Here is a 21,838-nt window from a genome sequence, read left to right as displayed (position 1 = left end):
AGACTACATTTAACTATCATCTGGTTTCCCAAATGGAATTCTTCTGATTGAAAATAATGTAGTAAAGTCTTGTGTGGGTAGAAGTTTATCAGGCCTGCGCAGTCATGGTGTTTGTCTCCCTCTACTGGTCGTTTTTTGGCTTTACATCAGATAGATCATTAGACTTGATGTTATCTAGTGATTTCAAGAGAGCTACAACTGTGTCATAGTCCAGACGTTACGTACCCGACTTATTGCTTGGAATATTTAATAAAGGTTGGTTTGATATGGAAATACTGGAATGCATTGAATGTGTTCAGGAGTATCTAGATTCATTTAAAACTAAGTTTCTCCTTTAGCTCTGACATTCTGTGATCACATGGATGATGAAAGTTCTTTAAGAAAATGTCCAAGGGGTTCAGCTGACAAAAAAGGTCCTGCTAGAGAACTTAAAGTACCCATTTGATATGAAGTTTGATAAAATAAAAGTTTGCATGTTGACAGTTAATGGGTTATGTGAAATGTATGTAAAGAAATGAGATTTAAAGTAAGAAAGTGTTTTATGCCAATAGTTTTTACTTTTTATTTTTTGAAAAACACTTTTTTTGGTACTGAATTTTGACACTATAATTAAAAAAAAAAAAAAAAAACAATTTAATTGAAATGGTTCTAATGAATACATTTTATTTTACACCATGTATTATTAAACAAATTTCTTTTAGAGTCTTCATTTATTTTTAGAATCTATAAGTTTTAGTTCCATTTGAGGAAACATGAGTTAAAGAGAGAGTTACCTAAAAATAAAACAGTTGTGATTTTTCTCGCGCTCATGTCATTCCAAATATCATCTCGCAAGTTGTGTATTTCCTGAGGAATTTTTGTGGAGAGAGTTTTCTGATCTGGTCTGGGCCTGTCCGCGTCTGAAGGTTCAAACAGCAGGCTTGTATTACGCTGCGAGATGCCTGTTTTTACTTGTCATTGACCTCAAAAGAAAAGCCTTTGAGCTTTAACTGGACTGCTTGTTTATATATATATATATATATATATATATATATATATATATATATATATATATATATATATATATATATATATATATATATATATATATGCTTGCAATTGAGCATGAGCACACCATCATGTTCCTTATGTCAAATGCATCTGGATATGCATTGAGTATTGATGGGGTCAGACAAAAGTGACCTCTTAAACCAGGTTGGGCACTGACATACTGACTCTTCAGCCAACCAAAATAACTGATGTGTATATGTGGCTCTGCATTGTGTGACCAAGGTTTTTGGGCTGTAGCGGTGGACTAGTAATGTAAACATCACAAACCATAGATGCCAGTAATGTGTGTGTTTTGGCTATCCAAATGTTCCTTCTGATGTGTACTGGTCGGCTTGAATCAAAAGAGATCGGGTCCGTTTTTGAGCAAAGAGGAAATACAAATGAGCGGAGATGGAGAAGAGTGAGGGGAGGGAATGCAAGAGCGCACAGACCCTCCTCATCCTCATGATGTCGACACGCTTGTCAACGCACTGACAGAAGACGACCTGCAAATCTTTTAGCCTTTCTGTCTGTGACTGAGCTGAATCTCTCCGAGCTGCCATGGGGAATCGCAGCATGAAGAAGGTCGCTCTGTTACTGGTGAGTGAATCTCCAGAGAACATCTTATCGCATCTGTGTGTGGACAGCGTCTCATCCGCTTTTGGAGTCGCTGTGTGTTTTGGATGAGAACACGGTGCTTATCTGATTGAGGCAGCCGCAGCAGGGCTGAAGTTCACAGAACAGTGGTGTGTGGAGTGCGCCTTTTCTAAAGGATGTGGATGTGGTGGTTGTTGTTGTTTGTTCTTCTTTTCCCCTTCCAAACAAAACCTACTGAGCTGCAAGTCTAGTAGGGATGGGGCTAAGATGGAGGATTAGTGGATCTTGCTAAGTTTTAGGTTGTATTATTATTTTTAATTAGCCTTTTTAGTTGGTTTTAGAGCGGTTTTCAAACTGGGATCTTCATCAGGGTGCTAGGGGTCAACAGAAATGTTTGGAGAGAATAAGTGGTAATAAAAATAATTTCATAGAATATAGTTTTTAATTTTTAATATTTAGTTTATTTTGCAATTTATTTGCTTAATTTTTTTATAATCGATATAAACATGTAAATATGTAAACTCATACATTTTGTGTTTGTCCTGAACGAATACAATGATTTTAATATTTAGTAAAGAGTGAATATTTGTTAAAACTTTACAATAGGTTCATTAGTTAACATTTAACTACATTAGTTAACATAAACTAAGAATAAACGATACTTGGTTAAATTCAGCATTTATTAATGCTTTATTAAAATCAAATTAAAGTTTGTTAACATTTAGTTAATGCAATGTGACCTAACATGAACTTACAGATGTATTCTTTTTTTTTTTTACTAACATTAACAAAGTATAATAAGAGTTTATAAATGTGGGTCATTGTTCGTTCATGTTCATTAATACATTAATGCTAACAAATGACCGCTTATTTTAAATTTTTATTGAATATTTCATTACACTGTAAAAACTTCAGCTTGCACAAAGATTGTGTAGGTATCATTTATAATGTGTGAACTAGAGCTGGGCAAAAAAATCGTACGAGATATTAATGCGCATCTCATCAGTAAAGCTGGTTCTCCATCACCTGTTGTTTTTTTTTTTTGTTTTTTTTGTTTGTTTTTTTTAAACTTCCATTTTCATATAGATTGGAAGTCAACAGAATCCAAAATATTGTAAGCGGTCTTTCTCCCCTCGCTCTTCTGGAGTCTGATGTGTTCGTGACTGTTCAGTTTTAGTGGGCTGTTCTCTCACTCAACCAAGTGATCAAGATGATGGTGTGGTACGGCGTCACGGTGGGCAAGTGATGTAACTGCCGTTGGGGATTAATATCGATATTACCGCCAACAGTCTAGCCTGCAGAAAGCCTAACCTGAATGATAAAAAAAATTATACATATTATATTTTGCTGGCATAATTTATACTACTGTCAATGTTAGTATGTTGTGTAATGTTGTCTATATATATATATATATATATATATATATATATATATATATATATATATATATATATATATATATATATATATATATATATATATATATATATATAATTAACATTTGCTTGAGATATACAGTAATCTTTGTGTGGCTCATTGTAATTATTTGGTTTAAAATATTTGGATTTTAAGCATATATTTTTGCAGGGTAATCGTTTTACCTCTAGCTTTGGATGGTCAATACTGCACATATAATTTAGTTGGCTTTAGGGTTTGAGCGATGGGTGTTTTTCCAGGCCAATGCTGATACAGATTATTATAGATCAAATATACAATAAACAATATTTTTATCTGAATGTCTTTGGCTTTTGCTTTTTACGTTGAGTGTTTATGGCATGATGGTAAGTTAAAAGTAGTTTGAAAACGTTATTATTATTATTCTTATTCTTTTTCTAAGCCACAGTGTTCTCTTCTGTTGTGTTCGATCTAGCTGTTATTAAAGTAAGACGCCAGACCAAGGATTTTGTTTTCGTAGATTAGTCAACCCCACTGACCAGTCAGTTGTGAAAATGGCATTTGAAGTCATTTTGAGTAAAAAAAAAACCCGAAAAACTTTTTGGTCTCAGTGGTACAGAGCGCATCTGTGGCTAGTGTCCTAATCCTCCTGGCTAATCAAGATTTCATTAAGAACGTGAATAGGAAATGCTGAACCTTTTGTAAATGAGGTCGTTCTGCAATATTGTCCTTGAGGAAATGTTGTTCCGTGTTTTTTTGTTTTTTTAATGCATTCAGAGCTTACTGTAGTATGCTAATGTTGGGCTCTTGAAAAGGCTGGGATAGAAGTAACTGCGGGTTTTAATGCCAAATTGGTATTCAAAAGCAACACCTTGTAACTGATAGTGTTTGTGTTAAGCTTAGAAATGATTGAATTCCCTCACGCAGTGCAAGACGACAGAATAAAGAACTGAAGCACAGCACTTTCTCATCTGACGTCAGCCCCTAAACTCAAAGTCTTGACCTCAAGGTTGATTTAGCAGGACTGAAGAAATGAACGTGGAAGCAGTTCCATATAAACAAACGTGTAAAGATAGATGAAACATGGCTACTCAATACTTAAGCAAGAAAAATGTTTTCCTGTAATGTACCTCACCTTTTAAATGACTGTTAAAGTATTTAATGACAGTATCCACATTTGGTTAAAACATACAAAATTTGTTTTTATTGAAAATAATTTTGACACTAGGAAACTAGTAAAAAAATCTTAATTGGGTTAACTGTATAACCAACTCACACTGGTACTAGTATTTGTTATATGTGCATCTTACTTGCTTTTGAAAAGCTTATCTTTTGAATTTTGCAGATCACTTGAAAGGCTAGAAAATGTTTCTGAGCACCTATGAGAACGTTTAAATTTTTTTTGAAGATAAAGTATGGTGTAATGTTCGCATTACAAGGCATTTCCATCCTGCTAACTCTTATCTGCTTTATAACGGTTTAAGGCGCCCTTATTTAGCTGTGATTTTTATTTTTTTATTTTATTTTTTTTTACAAAAACAAATGGTAATTTTGCAGAATTCTGATGAGTGCTATTTGTTCATTTGCATTCGTTGTTCATGGTTTACGTAATATCTAAGATGTAATTAAGTTCCGTTGCCAAATTACTGTGACGGATTAAGCCGCAGACACATCAAGGTTTCCCATCAGAAAGGAAGTGTCGTTTCTCCTGAAATCCAAAGACGGAGATGAAAGCAGACCCGTATTATGCGTTATGTGAACCGGGAGCCTCTTTAGATCTGTGCTGAACCTAAGCCATGGCTTTTATGGATTCAAACAGACTATTGAATCAGGCCATGGATAAACACTCTGAAAAATGAACAAGCTGGACGAAAATGCCCAGAAGACGTTCCTTAAATTAAATCTGTAATTAAACACGAGCTAATTAGAAATATATATATTCTCGCCCACCCCTTCACAAAACCCCAACCCTTTTATTTTTAAGAAGTTGGAATAATTGGGACATAGATTGAAAATTCTTTGAATCCTCAGAGTAAATTGATGATTATAAAGTGTGCGACGCCGTTACGTACCGTATCATTTAAGTGTGGCGAAAAACAAGCTGCTTTTCCTCACATTTTCTCTTTAAAGCCGTTGCCATCTGAGACTAATTTAGGGAGTTTTAGCGACAGCCGATTAATTGGATTCGAATCCCGCTGTCCTCTGAAGTCGTTGCGGTGTCATTTTAGGTCGCAGTCCTGCAGTGCGACTTCCACGTCGTCCGTCTGATGGCGAGCGAACGGGAGGACAGCAGCTGTTGGATATTCAGGAGAGACGTTAAGCTAGAAATGTTGATGTTAGCTTGTCCATACATTAAGCGGTCGTGTAGACCTGACGTGATAAAACATACACCCAGACGAAAGGCGGTGTGGTTCTTTGAAGATTGTGTTAGCATCAGACGACCGCATTAAGAGAGCCGAGTGTATTTAAACAGCTTGTGTGGGTTCACAGATGGTCTTCAAAGAAAAGAAGATGAAATGGACATGTTATGTCTGGTAACTGAGTTGATGTTAAGCCTCTGCTGTCGTCAAGTGGAGTGGAGGTGGGTCTAATCTCGCTCTGATTTCAAAAAAAATTATTGCGGCATCAAAAGATACTTTTTTTTTTTTTTTTTGATCTGGTCTCAGTTGACTGAGGCAACACTTGCTGAACTCTGACCTGTGTGTTCAGAAGCACTCAATGGCTATGTACACGTTTACGGTATTATTCGCACCGGAGAAGTCATGTTAGATCTCTTGGATCTGCCGTCTTTGGCCTTGAGTTATGGTTTGGGAAAATGACTGCAATTAATGTCAGCTTTGAGCTCAGGAATGGCCTGAAAAGAAGTTGTTTGCTGATAAAGATAACATAACTTTTAAAACTGACCCGGTTTATTTGCCCTATTTGATCTTGGGGAAAGTTACTTTTAAAAGTAATGTGTTACCGCCTAAAAAGAACTAATTACATTACTTAGTTACTTTTTTGCTTTACTTTTTATGAGAAGAGCTTGGTGTTTCTTTTATTTATTTTTTTTATATATATATTTGAAGTTCTATGTGTAATGAATAAACCTTATGCTGAATGAAAAGTACATTCATGTCTGTAGAGTGGAATACAGGAAAAGTTGTTCCAATACTCAGCAGTTAAAAAACAATGAAGCACAATTGTTAGTTTATCTAAAGTCATGTTTGCTTGTTAGTATAGTTATACTGGATCATCAAAGCTCAGCAGCAATGACATTGTTAAATAAAATGGGATTAGATACATTTGTGTTAACATTTAATTATTTTGGGTTCATGTAACTTTTTTGCATTTCACCATTTTAATTTTGAATGCTAAATTTTTTTTTTTTTTGTAGCCCCACTCACTATTTATTGTTCAATACTTTAAATTGCCTAATATTTATTAGCATTTTTAAATCTCTTCTAATTTTGATTCATACATTTTTTTTTTTAAGTTTTTTTTTTTTTTTTTTTAGTTAATGTGAATTTTGATTTAGGACGGTGGTTGCAGTTAGGTCTCTGATTTGATACAGATGCTTGGATTTTTTTCACCTGGTATATTAATTTATCGGTAGCACTTTAGGATAGGTAACACTTATTAACTATTAACTACGGCTTTTCCCACAATAAATGTTTAATTTGCTGCTTATTAATAGTTGGTTAAGGTAGTTAAGTTTAGGTATTGGGTGGGATTAGGGATGTAGAATAAGGCATTAATATGTGTTTTAAGTAGCACTAATATTCTATAATATGCAATACTATTAATGTACAGAAAAATATTCTGAATGATTAAGCTTTTTTTTCACCGTATGGTGATTTTTATTTGAAGTTGTTCAGCGTTCCATGATTCATCTTACCCCTCGACCCCGATGCAGCTTATTTTCTTTTTTTAATGACCTTTTTTTTGGTTTGGTTTGTTTTCGTGACATCCAGCAGTGTTAATTTGGTGTATTCGCTGTACCTCATTTCTCCGTGAGGACGTTTTAGGTGTAAAGCGGCTCATTTTACCCCACCCTTCTCTGTGTGAACAGAGTAACAGTAGACCTTTGGTATGCCAAGAAGCACAAACACACTCACTTTCCCCTCATCCCCAGGTGAGAGGAGGAAAGCACTGGCACTTTCCCACTCTGGGATCATCTGACTGGCACCATCTGTCAGACTCGGAGCCTGGAGCTGCTGCATCACAGGAAGAGCGCTCTGAATGTTTCATATGCACGTCTCATTACATATGCCCTTTCTCGGGACACAACACCACACGGTCATACGGCACAACTCTCAGCTCTTACTGCAGTGTGTTTTTGTAGCGTGAGCCTAAGAGTGTGATCAAGCTTGTGTCTCATGCTTTGATCTCAGTCACTACAATACGTATATACTGTTCCTTTTATTATTATTACTACTACTACTACTTTAATATTGCGCCAAAACCGAATAATAATGTCTGCTTTGGTATGTACTTTGTGCTTCTATACTTGTCAGTTTGGTCTTTTGCTCAGCTCAATTAGGGTTGACCGTCCATAATAATATTTTAAAACATGTACATTTTTTTGTTGTTTTATGCCTGTTTATCGATGCATCAGACTGATCTCTTTGACCTTGTGTTTTAGTCCAGCAACACAAACCTTGCGTTTTTGAGATGGTGTCAATGTAAAAAATGGTTTTCCTAATGTGCTTGAAAAAACACATCTCAAGACCCCTGAGGTCCATTCTGTTGAGTTATATCCTTTTCCTCTGGCTGAACACGTCCTTTGTAAACGCCCCCTAATCCTTACCGTCCCGGACTGAAAGTCAGTGTGGACAGTGATGCAAATTGCTGTCTGCTGCTGTAACCAACCACAAAATTAAAGATCAAGGTCCACTTTCCGTGCTTGTGCTTAAATACTGAATACTGACAGCTTTTGATGTTACAAGAATACAAGAGGTCACGAGTCAGAAGCTGCTTTTTCGTGGTTGATCTATTCCATGACTTCTAAATCCTAGAATATGAACCTATAAGTCTTAGTCCTGTTTTTCTTTTTAAATAATTTTTTGAGATTGGGAGTTTAAAACAATCGGAGCAATGCAAACCTCCTGAGATTCACTGTTGCTAAGCTTTAAATAAAAAAGGCAAAGTTGCAAAACTGTTCTTAAAGATAGAGTTCACCAAAAAAAAAAAGAAAAATTGTCCTTTACTCGCCCTCGTGTCTTATGACTCACCGAGTGGATGTGACGGATTGGAGAACAGGGCTCATTAATTTAACCTGTTCTTGCACACACGTGGAGGCGGACTGTCACACTGTCAGGGAAACTGCGTTGGGCATGTCTTGCGGTGCAGGCGTCATGTGAAGAGCTGTGAATTATCGCTGGGCTTCTGTAGGTTTAAGACATTGTGTCTTGAAAGCCGCCGCGCTGAGCTCCATGTACACAAGGATTACCTGAGTTTCAGGCTTGCTTAAACTTTCACATTTTCAGATTTGATTTGTTGTTCGTAATTTGGTTTTCAAATGTGTGTTTTCAGTGCCAACCTTTTTTTTTTTTTTTTTTTTTTTTTTATGTATTTTATGTATAAATTTGCGTGTTCTCCTGAAGAGACGACAGAACATTAGCCAGAATTTTTTTTTTCTTAAGTAAACCAGTTCTGTAAGAAAAGAGGATGCATCTGTATCCTTGTGATTAGTATCTGTAATCTTACTGGCATCGCATGCCATATTGCCATCTGCAGATGGAATATTTTCCCTAACAGGTGAGGTTTTTGCCGTGTGATGGCCATGAAAATGATTTATTTTGGTTCATTTTATTTGTTTACAAAAATTGTAAGCAATAGGTCTCATCTGTTAATATATAATAGCGCTGATCAACCTTCTTAACGTCAGGGGAAAAAAAAGATTTTCTATTTGGATAAAAAAAAGCCAACTTTTATTTTCTGTATTTCTTTTTAGTGCTATTTTTCATGCCAAGTATTATCCTACAAACAATGCATATATAATTGTATGTGACACTTTTAATGTAAATGTCTTATGTTTAGGAGAATTTGGATTATGCTCAATGCAGCTTGCTCTGTGTCCTTTTTCCTTTCATTTATTTTTATAATTAGTTGTGCTTAAATTACAGCTGTTGTATGTCAATATGAATTCTGTTGGCCAATCATATAAAGTTTATAAAAATGCAATCATAACTCGTACAATCTCAGTATACTACCCAGCTGTGTGTGTGTGTGTGTGTGTGTGTGTGTGTGTGTGTGTATGCTTGCTGACTATTACAGCATGTTTGGTGTGTCGTATTTGTGTACAGGCAGTAAGTGGACACCTGTCCTCTGAGAAACTGTTGGGTGAAGCCGAGTCAGAGGTCATGTGGAGGCTCCTCACAGTTGTCTCTTGTGCACTAATGACAATGAAAGAATTTCTCCTGAACACTGAGCTGCTGTTGTCTAGTGAGGTATCATTTTATCCCAATCCAGAAGTGTCTAAACTCCATCGAGTGAAATGTTAGATAATGAAAATCTGTGTGCATCTGCAATTGCGCGCTCAACGGGGAGGTCTTTTTCTTCTAGATAAAGGTTGGTATCATTCATATTTATAGTTTTGATCAGTTGACTTCTGTGGAGCCGTCTTCACGCTCGCAAACCGATTCATGTACTCTAAACTCTTCTTCAAGGATCTGAGTGTCATCCACCAGACAGAACTGAAGGAAACGAACACACCCACAAGCCTCATGCATCTATAATCTACAGCGCTCCGCTGTCTTATTTGAATATTTAGCTTTTTTGTATTCAGTATCAGGGTTGTTTATGCAGGACTGTGATCTTTTCTTTTACCAAAAGATGGTGATTCAGGCAAAAGCCCAAAGTGGTTAGTCGTACAAAATAAATTCCCAATTAGGTTTTGCAGCAGTATTTAAATATAATGTATGAATTATTACTATTTTAATCGTCTATCATATTATGCCACTTTTAAGATCAACTTCACCAAATTCTCTGTGTAGCATTTTATACAATACAGATTGTCAAAGCAACTTGACAGTTTTTTAGAGTAAAAAAATAGTGTTAGTAGTGCAAAAAGTACAGAAGAAAACTGAATTCAATTTTGCTGTTTAAAACGAACAAAAAAGTAAATTTTCTATTAAAGTCAATTCCTCATTGTTTCATTGATTACAACGGACAATTTAGTTCTCTTCCTATAGTGTCTGTGCAATCAAGTCGATAGCATTGCCAAAAGTGTGTCCCCAACCAAGCAAGCCAAAGAGCACATTTGCAAGGAACCAAAACTGTGACACAAATGGAGACTGAAATGGAGGGGAGAAAACCTCCTAAATATTGGTGAACAGTAGCAATTGAATGCATTTAAATGGCAGTCCTAAGCTCACGACAGAAGTGCGTGCATCCAGGAGGACTCTGACATCATGTCTGGGTGGGCAGATGACTCCTTCCTGCCTTGCAGTTTCCTGTGAGGTGGAACTTTCTTATGGGAGCCCTTCAAAACGTTGCCTGGCAACCCTCATTATCAGCCCATCCATCTGCTCAAAGACTCACTGGAGTGTAAAAGTAAGATGATGAACAGGTGAAGAGCGCCTGGATGGTGTTGCAGTGAAGAAAGCGCTAGATTTCTGGGTAAAGCGGTGAGGCAGATTGTCTATTGGAGATGATGCAAGCGCAGGCTCACCTGTTTTGCCAAGTATTTTACAATCTTTGCTACCAAAGCGAGAGAATTCAGTGTCTGAAATGTAAGAGCGTTTTAAATCCCATGCCCTTATTTGGAGCCAGATTTAATTTAAGTGAAAATGTTCATCTTGCGGTTTTGTGCAGTTCCACGCTTTGTCACGTGAGGCCGCCAAAGTCTTGATTTGATTTTCGCTTTAATTAATCTGAGTCTACATCAGGTGTTTCAAGCTAGGATTACCATAATGACATCCGCAAGCTCTTTCACGGCTGTTCTGGGAAAACGGCTACACCAGTAACAACCAAAGACCTCTCCGTTAATATTACATTACATCCATCACAACACTTCAGATCTCTCACTGTCCTAGTCTGTGTTTTTAAACATTTTCTTTTTTCAAATATATGTGATTATACTTTTTTCTAAGCTGCAAACATCACATAATACTCTGTTCGGGTGTGAACCACTTTTAATTATGAAATAAATTATATATTTAAGTGTGTTTGTGTGTCTATGTGTATATATAGTACAATTAGGAATGAACAACTGCGGAGAATGCCTAAAAAAAAAAAAAAAAAGTAGTATCTGAATTTAACCTTCACGAAGAATAAATGAACTACTTTTAAACCAACGCAGAACTTTTTTTTTTAAGTTTTATAAGAGGTCTGAAATTTAAAAGAAAATGCAACTTCGTGCTCTTATTGAAAACTCTAGAAGGAATGTGGCGCTATGCAAAAACTGCTCAAACTATTATTAGATCTTTGACGAAACTTACAGCGGTTTTATGAACTAGCGTTCAAATGCCCTTGCAAACTGTCCACGTGGAAATCTCTCGTTTTAGAGCTTCACTGGAGGATTGCCTTTTATGCTAAATGTGCTATTGTCATAAAACTTTGTCCCTAAAGAACTTAGTGAAGAAAACTTTTTTCCCTCAAGCAGGTTAAACATAAATGATTCATGAGCATTTGAAATTTTAATCGCTCATTTGGGGTTTTTTTTTTTACTGATGAGTCGACTGCAGACTTTTGGCCTCGTCTGTGTGCGAGCACTACATAGTTATGCTGTATGTAGTGTCATGCTCTCACACGCAGTCGTCTCTGATACTTTATTATTTTGTTTTGGAGCAGTAGAGGAAGAAATATGCCCTTCGTCTCAATGCTTTAGTTATGAGTAAAAGGAGACTGGGCGGCTTGCCGCACACTGCCTTTATTTGCCTCCAATTAAACTACGAAAATATAAATAAATCCATTTTATAATGTCACCCGATTCCCATTCAAATCAGTATGCATATCCTGCGCTTTTTGTTTTGTCTGCGGGTTTTAACCCAGTTTCGTGGTGGAGTTTACAGCAGATCTCATTCTCACACATGACCGTGAAGGTGGACTGTCACACGTGAAGTGCTGCGAGTTGCTGTCTGCGTCGATTCATCAGTTTTTTGAGGCTGTTTAAGAGCGCTGTCTGCTTTAAGACGACCCTTGTGACCTTAAGAAATGCCTCGTGTCTGCTTCAGGTGACTGAAGTGAAAGTGTGTTGGAGCACGCGTGTCTGTCTTTTTCTGTATTATATGGGTATTTTACTTCAAACTATATATTTCAACTAAAAAATGAAAATGTTCTTTTGGGGAAAGTAAATATAGACTATTTGAATAATGTATCAATGTATATTTCTGCCTTTATGGCAATGTTGGACTAAAACTTTTGTATGACAAAATGTAAGTGATTTATTTGTTCTCAGTTGATTAGCTCATGTACTGCATAGACCTTTTTCGGAGTAAATCATGTCGCCATGTGCTTTTTAAAAAAAGATTTTAATAGTTTTTACATTAGATTGTTTGCTCTGAATGTATGCTAATTTGACTAGAAACACTGGAGACTGGAAATGCAAAGCATCCTTTTGGTAAAGAGTCCAACTTGTTTATGAAAAAAAACTCTATACATCGCCAAAATTTAAATACAGCGACATCGGTTAGTTTTTGTAGCCTTTTAGGTGACTTTCTGTTAGAGTTGGCTTTTATTTTCTCAGAAGTAGCCTTTGTTTTCCTTGAAAATGAAGTTGTGGTTTGATCTGTTTTTGATCTCCTAAATGAAAATTCCCTTTTCTTCCTTTCCAGACCCTAGTTTCTTCCCCCAACTGCCCTAGTGAGGCTATATTTAAAAAGCGATGGGCATGCAGAATAAAGGATTCCTCCTAACAGAAGGCTGTGCCTGACATTCTGCAGGAGCCAGGGTTAAATCCCTCACATTTCTGGCATTCCCTGCAATTACCTTGTGCCAGTCATGCTAACAGGCCGAGGCTCAACACTGCACATACGGCGCATAGTTGTGCGCCATGAGATTAGGGCAAGGCTTATGTGGGTCTGTATGAAGTGAGAGGACCGAAGCTTTTGGGTTTCCAGGCCAGGGCTAAAAATGAGATCGGCCCTCTCGGGTCAATTTGACTCTAATAAACCCTGTGTCTCGGCATCATAGGAACAATTTATATTCCACCAGTGTACATTGTACTACAGAATTTGTTACAATTTAGGCCTGAAGCTCCTAAAATCTAGAGATTGATGTCGTTTCTTTTCATCCCAAAACGGTAGACTTTTTAATGCGTTTTGTTAATTTACACGACAATGGGGTTTTGGGGTCTGAAAACCAGTTTCAATGCAAGTTTCTAAAAAGCCACAATTATTGTTTTCGTTTAAACGCACAATATGGGAATCTTATGGGAACAAACATACAAAGTAATGGCGGAGTACATGGTACTTTTGTTGCTGCTCGAGAGTTGTGGACTTACAGGTACTGTTTAATAACATGGAGACACTGCCAACAACAGGTCAAACGTGTAGCATTTTTCCCAGTTTAAGTGGGTGTGGAAATGTGAATTTTGAAAATGTTGTGTATGTTAAAAAAAATAAAAATAAAAAAAATTAGGGTGTCACACAGCGTGCATGTTGCGACTGCATCCCTTCCATTATGAGCATGCAAACCGTGCCTCTATCATTTGAAATAACAGACTGGAGTGCACAGAAGACACCACGTGTGAACAGACTAATGCAGAATCCTGTAGTACACACTGGTTTACAAGTCTTTAAATGCTACTAGACAGCATGGCCTTTTTAAACATTGAATATGTTGTAGACAAGTTCTCAGTTAAATTTGGTAGAGATAAAGGAATATGTCAATATCTGATGTAAATCTACATTGCTCCATGGTGGGTTAGGGAAGTAGATTCCTATGCTCATGTGCTTAAGTGGGGGTAGTCCAGCTCAGGACAGCTGCCACTTGGCCCAACAGATTCACTGATGACATCAGACCCTCTGATATTTTAAAAGGGGCCACAATGCAGAGCAGCGAGCTTGGCGTGGACACTTAGAGCTGTTGTGTCTCTTAAAACTCAGAAATATTCTAGTTGGTTTCTGGAGAAATTCAGTGATTCTGCCACTGACCAAATCCCACAAATTTGCGTCTACTGGGATATGACCTACTAGCTCTGGGTTGGCAATGCTGCGGCATTGCCCCATTCCTCGTTTCTCGTCAGCCAGCTCGAGGAGAAAGATGACCAAGTCCTCGGGCAAGGAGAAGGCTCCCCAGGCTCTCCCGGAGAGCCAGGCACTGGAGCTGGCTGACCCCAAGGATGTCACCAAGGAGCCTATACCCCCCCAGAAAGTCCTCAAGATCTTCAGCATCAACATCATAGCTCAGAGTCTGCCCTTCTGTCGCAGACGGGTGAGTCCCAGGAATCTAAACATGAATATGCCCTACAGCATGCCTGCTTTAATGGCAGTTGGTTTGGTCTGAAAAATTAATAGCTCACTTCACTCCATGGTTCTGTTTACTTGCATGTGTAAATGAGTAGACAATGTATTATTGGCCACAAATGCATATTTATTTTCACTCTTGATGTGAGTTTGAACTGGGCATTTCAGTCTTGGTGATTTCACAAAACTGCTCTTGCGTTAAACATTTATAACTGTAATAGTATTTATACCCGTTGTTTTTACTAAGAAAAAGTATATTTACTTGACATACCTGATTTATACAGTATGCGTAATTTTGTAGTAGTTCCCCTGGAAATTTCAATCTTAGCATAATGCTTTTGGATTTTGAATAGAATGAGTGCTTTCTGGTGCTGTTTAAAATGCATCGGTATCTGCTGGGATTGTGAGTCATCGTTCAACCTTCAGTCTCCCTGTCGTTCTTAAACCAACAATAGCAGTAATTGCTTGGGCCCAGTCAGGAGACTCAATATAGCAGCGCCGGTCTATGACAGCAATGCAGCACAGTATGACATGCTCATTTTAATGCTTTTTTCTTAGACATTACACATACTACTCAGTGAAGTCGCGTAACAACATTGACAAATAGTTTTTTTTTACCCGAAGGAACATATGGGTAATAATATTGACCAGATGCAAGGATAGAAAAAAAGCATATGCTTGTGTAGTTTATTTGTCACAATTTCTTTAGTCACCAGCAATGTCCCATCCGGTGACCTTAAAAAGACTTGCCTGGGAGTTCCTATTTTTAACCCTGCCCAGACCCAGAGAAATTGTATTGATTGGCTAGAAAAGCAGCTGCTGCTCTGGTTTTCGTAACGTCCTACCAATCCCATAATGCAGTGACTCGTGTGCTGAATAGTCAAAGCGGGAGAGGCCGGAAGGACACTGTGCACGACAGCACTGTTCACGGACAACTCGCTGCAATGTCGCACCTCGCCAACTGGCTTAAAGCTTGACTCGTGACCTTCCGGTACCAGCCATTTTTTTATTTATCATTTTTATTTATTTTTGAAGCTGTCTTGCTAACTGGAAAATAAGGGCACGTTAGGGTACAGCAAACAAACATGTTTGTTTCTTCAAGTGGGTCGGCTGAAGATAACAAGAAAGTTAATTTTCTTCATCACTAAATCATACTTTCAGAAACTTCTTTTTATAGATGTTACCATTTATGGCAGCCTCTATTGTAGTCTTCGGTATCTAGTGTCGCTGGCTTTTGCTTGTAGCTTCCGAATAACGCAGTTATTTCAAACGCTGTCAACCTTAGGCAACCTTTATCTGGAATTTGAGTAATGAAGAGTTATATGAATGAAGGCGATTAGTTATATGATAAATATGTAGAGGAAGTACGTGAAAATACATCTACAATTCCAAAGGTTGGGGTCTGTGCATTTAATTCTATATATATATATATATATATATATATATATATATATATATATATATATATATATATATATATATATATATATATATATATATATATAGCTGAAAATTCAGCTTTGCCATCACCAGAATAAAACACAATGTGATAAATATTATATTTAAAAATTTTTTTTTTTTTTACTGTATTTCACAATTTTATGCTTTTACTGGGTTTAAATGCATTCTTTGTTAGAGCATCATTTAAAAAAAAAAATCCTCAGACTTTGAATGTTAGTATGTAGCTTTTCATATTAGGTCAATGGAAACTTGATGTCTTACCTGAGTCATTTATTACTTAAGCACGTAGTAAATAAAGAATCCCTGCAGTATTTGCCATAACTATGGGCTCAGTGCCCAATTTTTCCTCAAGAGATGGACCTAACCAAATGATGTGCCAAGTAAAATGGTCTGTATCACTAATGTGCACATGTTCCTTCCAGAAGATTAACTTCCGGAAACATTCCTCTTGAGGATTGTCTTTGTTCTTGAGAAGCGGCATTCAAAATTAAGACTGGTCCCTTCCTTCCTTGTAAAATCAGGCATCTGTTGAGACTGCAGAGTCCCTCAAACCAAAATGAGGAATAGACAAGCAAAAAATAGATCTGAAAACCTCAACATCACAAAACAGGCGTCCCCATGCCTTTCCAAATGAGCAGCTGGTTTAGATACCACCTTGCAGAAGTGACTTGAGATCCACCAGCTGGTCCCAGTGAATGGAATAGTTTGGATTTCTTATGGTCCCCATAGACCAATATAAGATCCATGAAACTTTACTCAGCAGGTTCTGTAGGGTCCGCTGAGGATAAATGAATGGCTTCTTTTATGGTAGAAAGGAAATGGCAGAATCGTCCAACATGGAATGCGTGTAGAATAATACTTTTTTAACACCCAAATATTCCATACTTGATATGGAGTCAGATTCATGCCAAATTTTTTTCTTCCACCAGTTGTTTTTTTTTTTTTTTTTTTTTTAAAAGCCCTTGCCCCATCTCAGAGTCACTATAAATAGCTGCCAACAGAGTTTCCAATGAAGACACGCTGAGGGGGCGAAACCTTCTATTTTTCCCAGGCCTGGTATAGAAGTCAGCTGTTTCTGAAAAGACCCCCAGGAAATGAACTTGAGTTTTCACACCAGACCACTTGGGTGCATATCACTTTTCTATTCCGGTTCTGCTTTGCCATTTGGGTAAAATGATCTGGTCCTGCCCATCAATGCTATGCCACTGCCATGGTCACCATCAAGAGCCATTTGCTACATGAGCTCTTACCTTTTGGCCTGTAAGTCTCACTATGCCAGTTTCCTTAAAGTAATGGTTTACCAAAAATGATCATTTGCAGAACCTCACGATTCCAAACCTTTTTCTTCAAACCAGAAATGTAACTTTCATATTTCCATGTCTTTATGACTCCCAAGTCACACTCACATATTTCTCTTAATCTTTTAATTATCTTTTTCTTCTAGCCAGTTGATAGTGCTCTGGTTTTTTACTCCAGCATGCAGTTGTTTTAATTTCAACTTATGGAAAAAGCAAAAAAAAAAAAAAAACGTTATATTTGATTGGCAGGAACTCAAATGGCAGGCAGGTCTTTTTTTTGTTGTTGTTGTTGTTTAAGAAGTCTTGCTAAAGATGTTCTAAAGTGTGCAAGAACTGTGTGTGAGCCATATGCTAACAATCCCACACACACACAAGCCCTGCAGCACGTTCAAACAAATTGAAGTGTGGTAAATGTTACATGCTGTACAGTCCAGGCTTTTTTTTAAGCTCTGGCTTTGAGGGTCGTCACTGCACTCTGATCTGTTTGTGTTTGTGTTTCTATGCACTGTGGTTAGTTCGCCATGGGGGCTTTATTTTAAATTCAGACAAGATGGTGCATGTATTCATGTACGGGCATTGTGAAGCTCACACAGGTCTTATCGTAAATTGGTGGATCAAAAGGCAAATAGAAGTCTATAGTATATTTCATTTGGAAAAGGTCATACCTTTAGAACCTTCCTTTTTCAAACTCTAGAAAATAGACTGCAACATTTTGATCCCATGATGCTCCCCAGATTACTTGGCGACCGTAGTTTCCTTTAATTGCATACTGTCTATATTTCTGCCTTTAGATGAGAGTATTTCCTATGAATATTATTTTGTGTTGCAAGACTCAAAAGCTAAGCTGTTACTCATTTAAACAACAAGCAAACTAGATAATAGTTGTAGAGCAACCAACTAGGGGCGCACCAATCTGCAGTTTTTGCTTCTGATTCCGATACTTGAAATTCAGTGTTGGGAGATACAGAGCATCAATCCAATACCAAAGTAACATTTTAATAAATGCTGAATTAAGTAAAAACCGCATGCATCCCTGTGACTAACCATGTTCCGTACACAACAGTGTTCCACACAGAGGACTGTAACTCACTTGATTTGTTATTTCTAATCAACTTTTTATTAAAAAAGTAATGTTATGTTGTCTGTCCAAAAACGCATTACATACACCCACACGCAATGTAAATAGTGCACACAGACAATGAACACATTAATTTATAATTATGTTGTAATCAGTTTAGTTTCAAATGCAGATAGGCTAATTGTAAATGCCCTTTGTTAAGCTGGTTTGAGCCACCGCAGTCATTTAAACGTACAAAACAATACAATATCATATCTTCTTGCAAATCTTCCCCAACTAACAATTCAGTACCCTTTATGTGATTTATTGGTAGGCTTTCTGTACTTTTATTTCACATGTTTGTAGATTCTGCATTTTTTTTTTTTCTTCAAACAATAGTACAACGGCAAACGCTAGGAGAAAGTATAAAAACTGCTTTAGTGTAGTGATATACAGCGCAGTGCAGTGTATGAGCTACAAACATGGTTACATCTGGCGGGATTGGATAGTTTGCTTTTCTGAGGTGTGAGACTTTATTTCATAAGTTCCGAAAATAATAACTGAATAATGACACTGCCAATAAGCCTGTTAACATCTCATCTGACTCATCAGCTTTGTTCGGGACACAATTTAATATAGTTTTGAAGTGTGTCCTATTGGCTGCCAAACAATTACCAGTGTCAGTTGTAATGGAAAGATAGGCTATTTGTGCAAATCAATCTGTAAATATACAAAAGTCATATCTTTCCCTTGTGCTAACACAGAACTGCGTATGTAATGTGCGCCTACGGATGCTGTCCAATATGGCGCTACGGTGATGTTGCAGTGCTGAATCTTTGAATAAAGTTATTTTGTTTTCGTATCTTCATAATACGGTTGAACCACTGACAGCAGATGGAGCTTTCAGCTTTTCATGTCTTTCATACTTTTCTGCACCTTGACAGTGGCAGTTGTTTTGGCAGTCAGTGGGACAGTCAAAAGCTGTCAAAAACAACCTTTTTTTTTTTTTTTTTCAAAAACTAATTAAGCTTTAACGAGTTTGGGAATGGGGCCAAGCGATTTTATTTTGGGGTGAAGTCTTGAACGCCAATTCCTGAAGGGCCACAGCTCTGAACAGTTTAGCTCCAACCCTAGTGAAGCACACCTGATACAGTTAATCAAGTTCTTTAGGATCATTTTAGAAACTTCCAAACAGGTGTGATTTAGAGCGGGTTGGAGCTAAACTCTGCAGAGCTGTGGCCCTCCAGGAATTGGAGTTCAAGACCAGTGCTTTAAACCGTCTGAACAGTTTCTGGATTCTCCAAACTATTTTAGATTTCAGAAGCACACATTTATTATTTTATCCTTCTTTTAAGTAAACATTCTGTCATTGTACTGTGGATAGAGATCAGCCCAAGGCTCTCAATCGTGTGTGAAATTCTGAAAAGGGCAAAAATAGTTTTCACATGTATTGAAACTCTTTCCATTCGGTCTTGGCAGCATCTCAAACAAAAATGGTTTTACCTATGTGACCTTTTCTCACCTTCTTGTGTATGAGCACTGTTTGAGTATCCAGTCAGCTGATGTGTTCTCCCGCCCCTCCGCACCAACTCCTATAGGAGGAAGATGATGGGATTGCATTGCCCTTGAGCTCCAAATAACGCTCTGTGAAGGCATCTGCCCAAAGCTATTCTGAGCAGGCCCATTCCAGTGCTGGACAGACAAACAGAAAGTGTTGGGCAAACAGTATTGCGGCATTCTCAGCTAATCCGTCATGTCAAGATCACTTTGAATGTGTAGCTTTTGCAATAGAAAAGATGTAGAAGTCATAACGTCGCACAGAAGCTGAACTACTTGTCAAGCTAAAGGTAAGTGGCATACACACAGTGTAATCGGTTCAACCCAGCTGGCACATGATCGCAGCACACCAACCCCTGCAAGAAAGCCACCAAGAAGTGCTGACATTGTTTCTTAGGTTGCCCTTTGACGCTGAATTCGGGCCACCCTCAGTTTTCCAACAGTTTGGGAAAAAGAAAAAAAAAAACAGCTGAAGTCAGACAGCAAAATTTTACCATGTGTTTGAAGACCTCCCACCTGCTGCAAGGCTGCCAAGAGGTGCTGACATTTTCCTGCAGAGCTAGCAGTGTGGGAGAGAGGCTTTCTCCTGGCCCAGGAATGTGTCACAAGCTCCCAGCATCTGCTGAGAGCCAGGGGCCGTAACTGAAGATGGGGCTGCTCGGTTTAAAAACACTCATGCGTTTTAATATCCGGGACCACTGCAATAATGAATGTTTGTGCTAAATATGCTTTGTCAGCACACTGATGCTGTTAACAGCTTGTAATCCGAGTCTGGTTATCAGGATAATTTGAGAGTTGGTATTTGGTTTGCTTGGGATATCAGGTCAAGCAGCAGTTACTCTGAATCTGTGTTTCTCTAAGGATGCTCCTCTACCTGACCTGACAGAACCTCAACTGCCCTGAATTATTATTTTTATTTATTTATTTTGGACTCAATGCTGTGATGGCTGTTAGCCCATTAATCAAGCACTCTTGTTGCTAAGGGGAGAATTTACACCAAAATGAAAATGGGCAACATTAATTCCAAACATGTCTGACTTTAGTTCATCTGCAGAACACAGATGATATTTAGTTATTATTGTTATCTATACTGGTTTTAAATAGTAACTACATTGGTTAAAGGGATATTTCACCCAAATTCCGTGATTAATTACTCATCCTCATGTAGTTCCAAACCTGTAAGACCTTAGATCATCTATGTAATACAGATATAGCGAGGATCCTAACACAATGTCCAGAAACCTACTAAAGACTTTAAAATAGTCCTTGTGAAATCAGTGGTGCAACTGTAATTTTATGAAGCTGTGTCCAGGGAGATGTGGAGGAGAAAAATTGTTGAATAGTTAATTGGTTTCTTCGCACTCAAAGTATTATCGTTGCTTCAATAAAATTACGTTGAACCACTGATGTCACATGGGTAATTTTTAACAATGTCCTTGCTGTCTGTGGGAGGGTCAGAGAGCTCTCAGAATTCATCAGAAATATCTTAACTTGTTTCAAAGATAACTAAAAGTATTATGGGTTTAGAATGACATTATGTTGAGTGTTTAATGACAGAATACTAATTTGTGTGAACTGTTCCTTTAAGGTTTAGGGATAGGCTTAGGTTAGTAAGTAGTTATTACCCACTTATTGTAATTGCTGTAAGTACTAAGCTTATGCACATAGAACAGGACTGTAACATAAAGTGCTAACAGAACTGGCACAGCAAATTCTTCTCAGGCCAGTCATGCAGTCCTCATATCTCAGCACAATAAAAGTCTATGGTAGGATCAGTCTTGCCCATTTTTCACTGCCAAATACAGTTATCTTGACCTGTGCCTGAGTGAATGAGACTTGTATTTTTGCAGTACAAATTGTACTAGACTGGGACCGGAGCCCAGAACCTGGCTAAACACCATGTCTGGTCCTCATCCCTAGTTCTTTGGGAACATTTCTCACCTTTCACTCCCTCAACCCCTCTCCATCAGCCTTTCCTCCCTACCCGTTGCTACTTGGCTTGTCTGCGGTCCAGCAGCAGTCAGATGGCCACAGTGTAACTGGCGCAGCTGTCT

The 21,838-nt window shown here is 37.7% G+C and overlaps 1 protein-coding gene across 5 annotated transcripts in view; it reads left to right on the top strand.

Annotated features, from left to right (window-relative positions):
- fbxw7 (F-box and WD repeat domain containing 7) overlaps positions 1–21,838 on the top strand; it is a 130,897-nt gene that overhangs the window by 50,536 nt on the left and 58,523 nt on the right. Inside the window, exon 1 of one of the 5 annotated variants that reach the window (XM_043247112.1) lies at positions 14,007–14,379. The exons of the other annotated variants lie outside the window; for them this stretch is intronic. Within the exon in view, the coding sequence (XP_043103047.1) occupies positions 14,155–14,379 (225 nt within the window). The 5' untranslated portion in view covers positions 14,007–14,154. Of the gene's footprint in view, positions 1–14,006; positions 14,380–21,838 lie in introns of those variants that run through there. 5 annotated transcript variants of the gene reach the window in all.

Source organism: Puntigrus tetrazona, chromosome 1 (assembly GCF_018831695.1).
Source record: "Puntigrus tetrazona isolate hp1 chromosome 1, ASM1883169v1, whole genome shotgun sequence".
NCBI lineage: Eukaryota > Metazoa > Chordata > Actinopteri > Cypriniformes > Cyprinidae > Puntigrus > Puntigrus tetrazona.
This window is presented reverse-complemented; position numbering and strand designations above follow the sequence as displayed.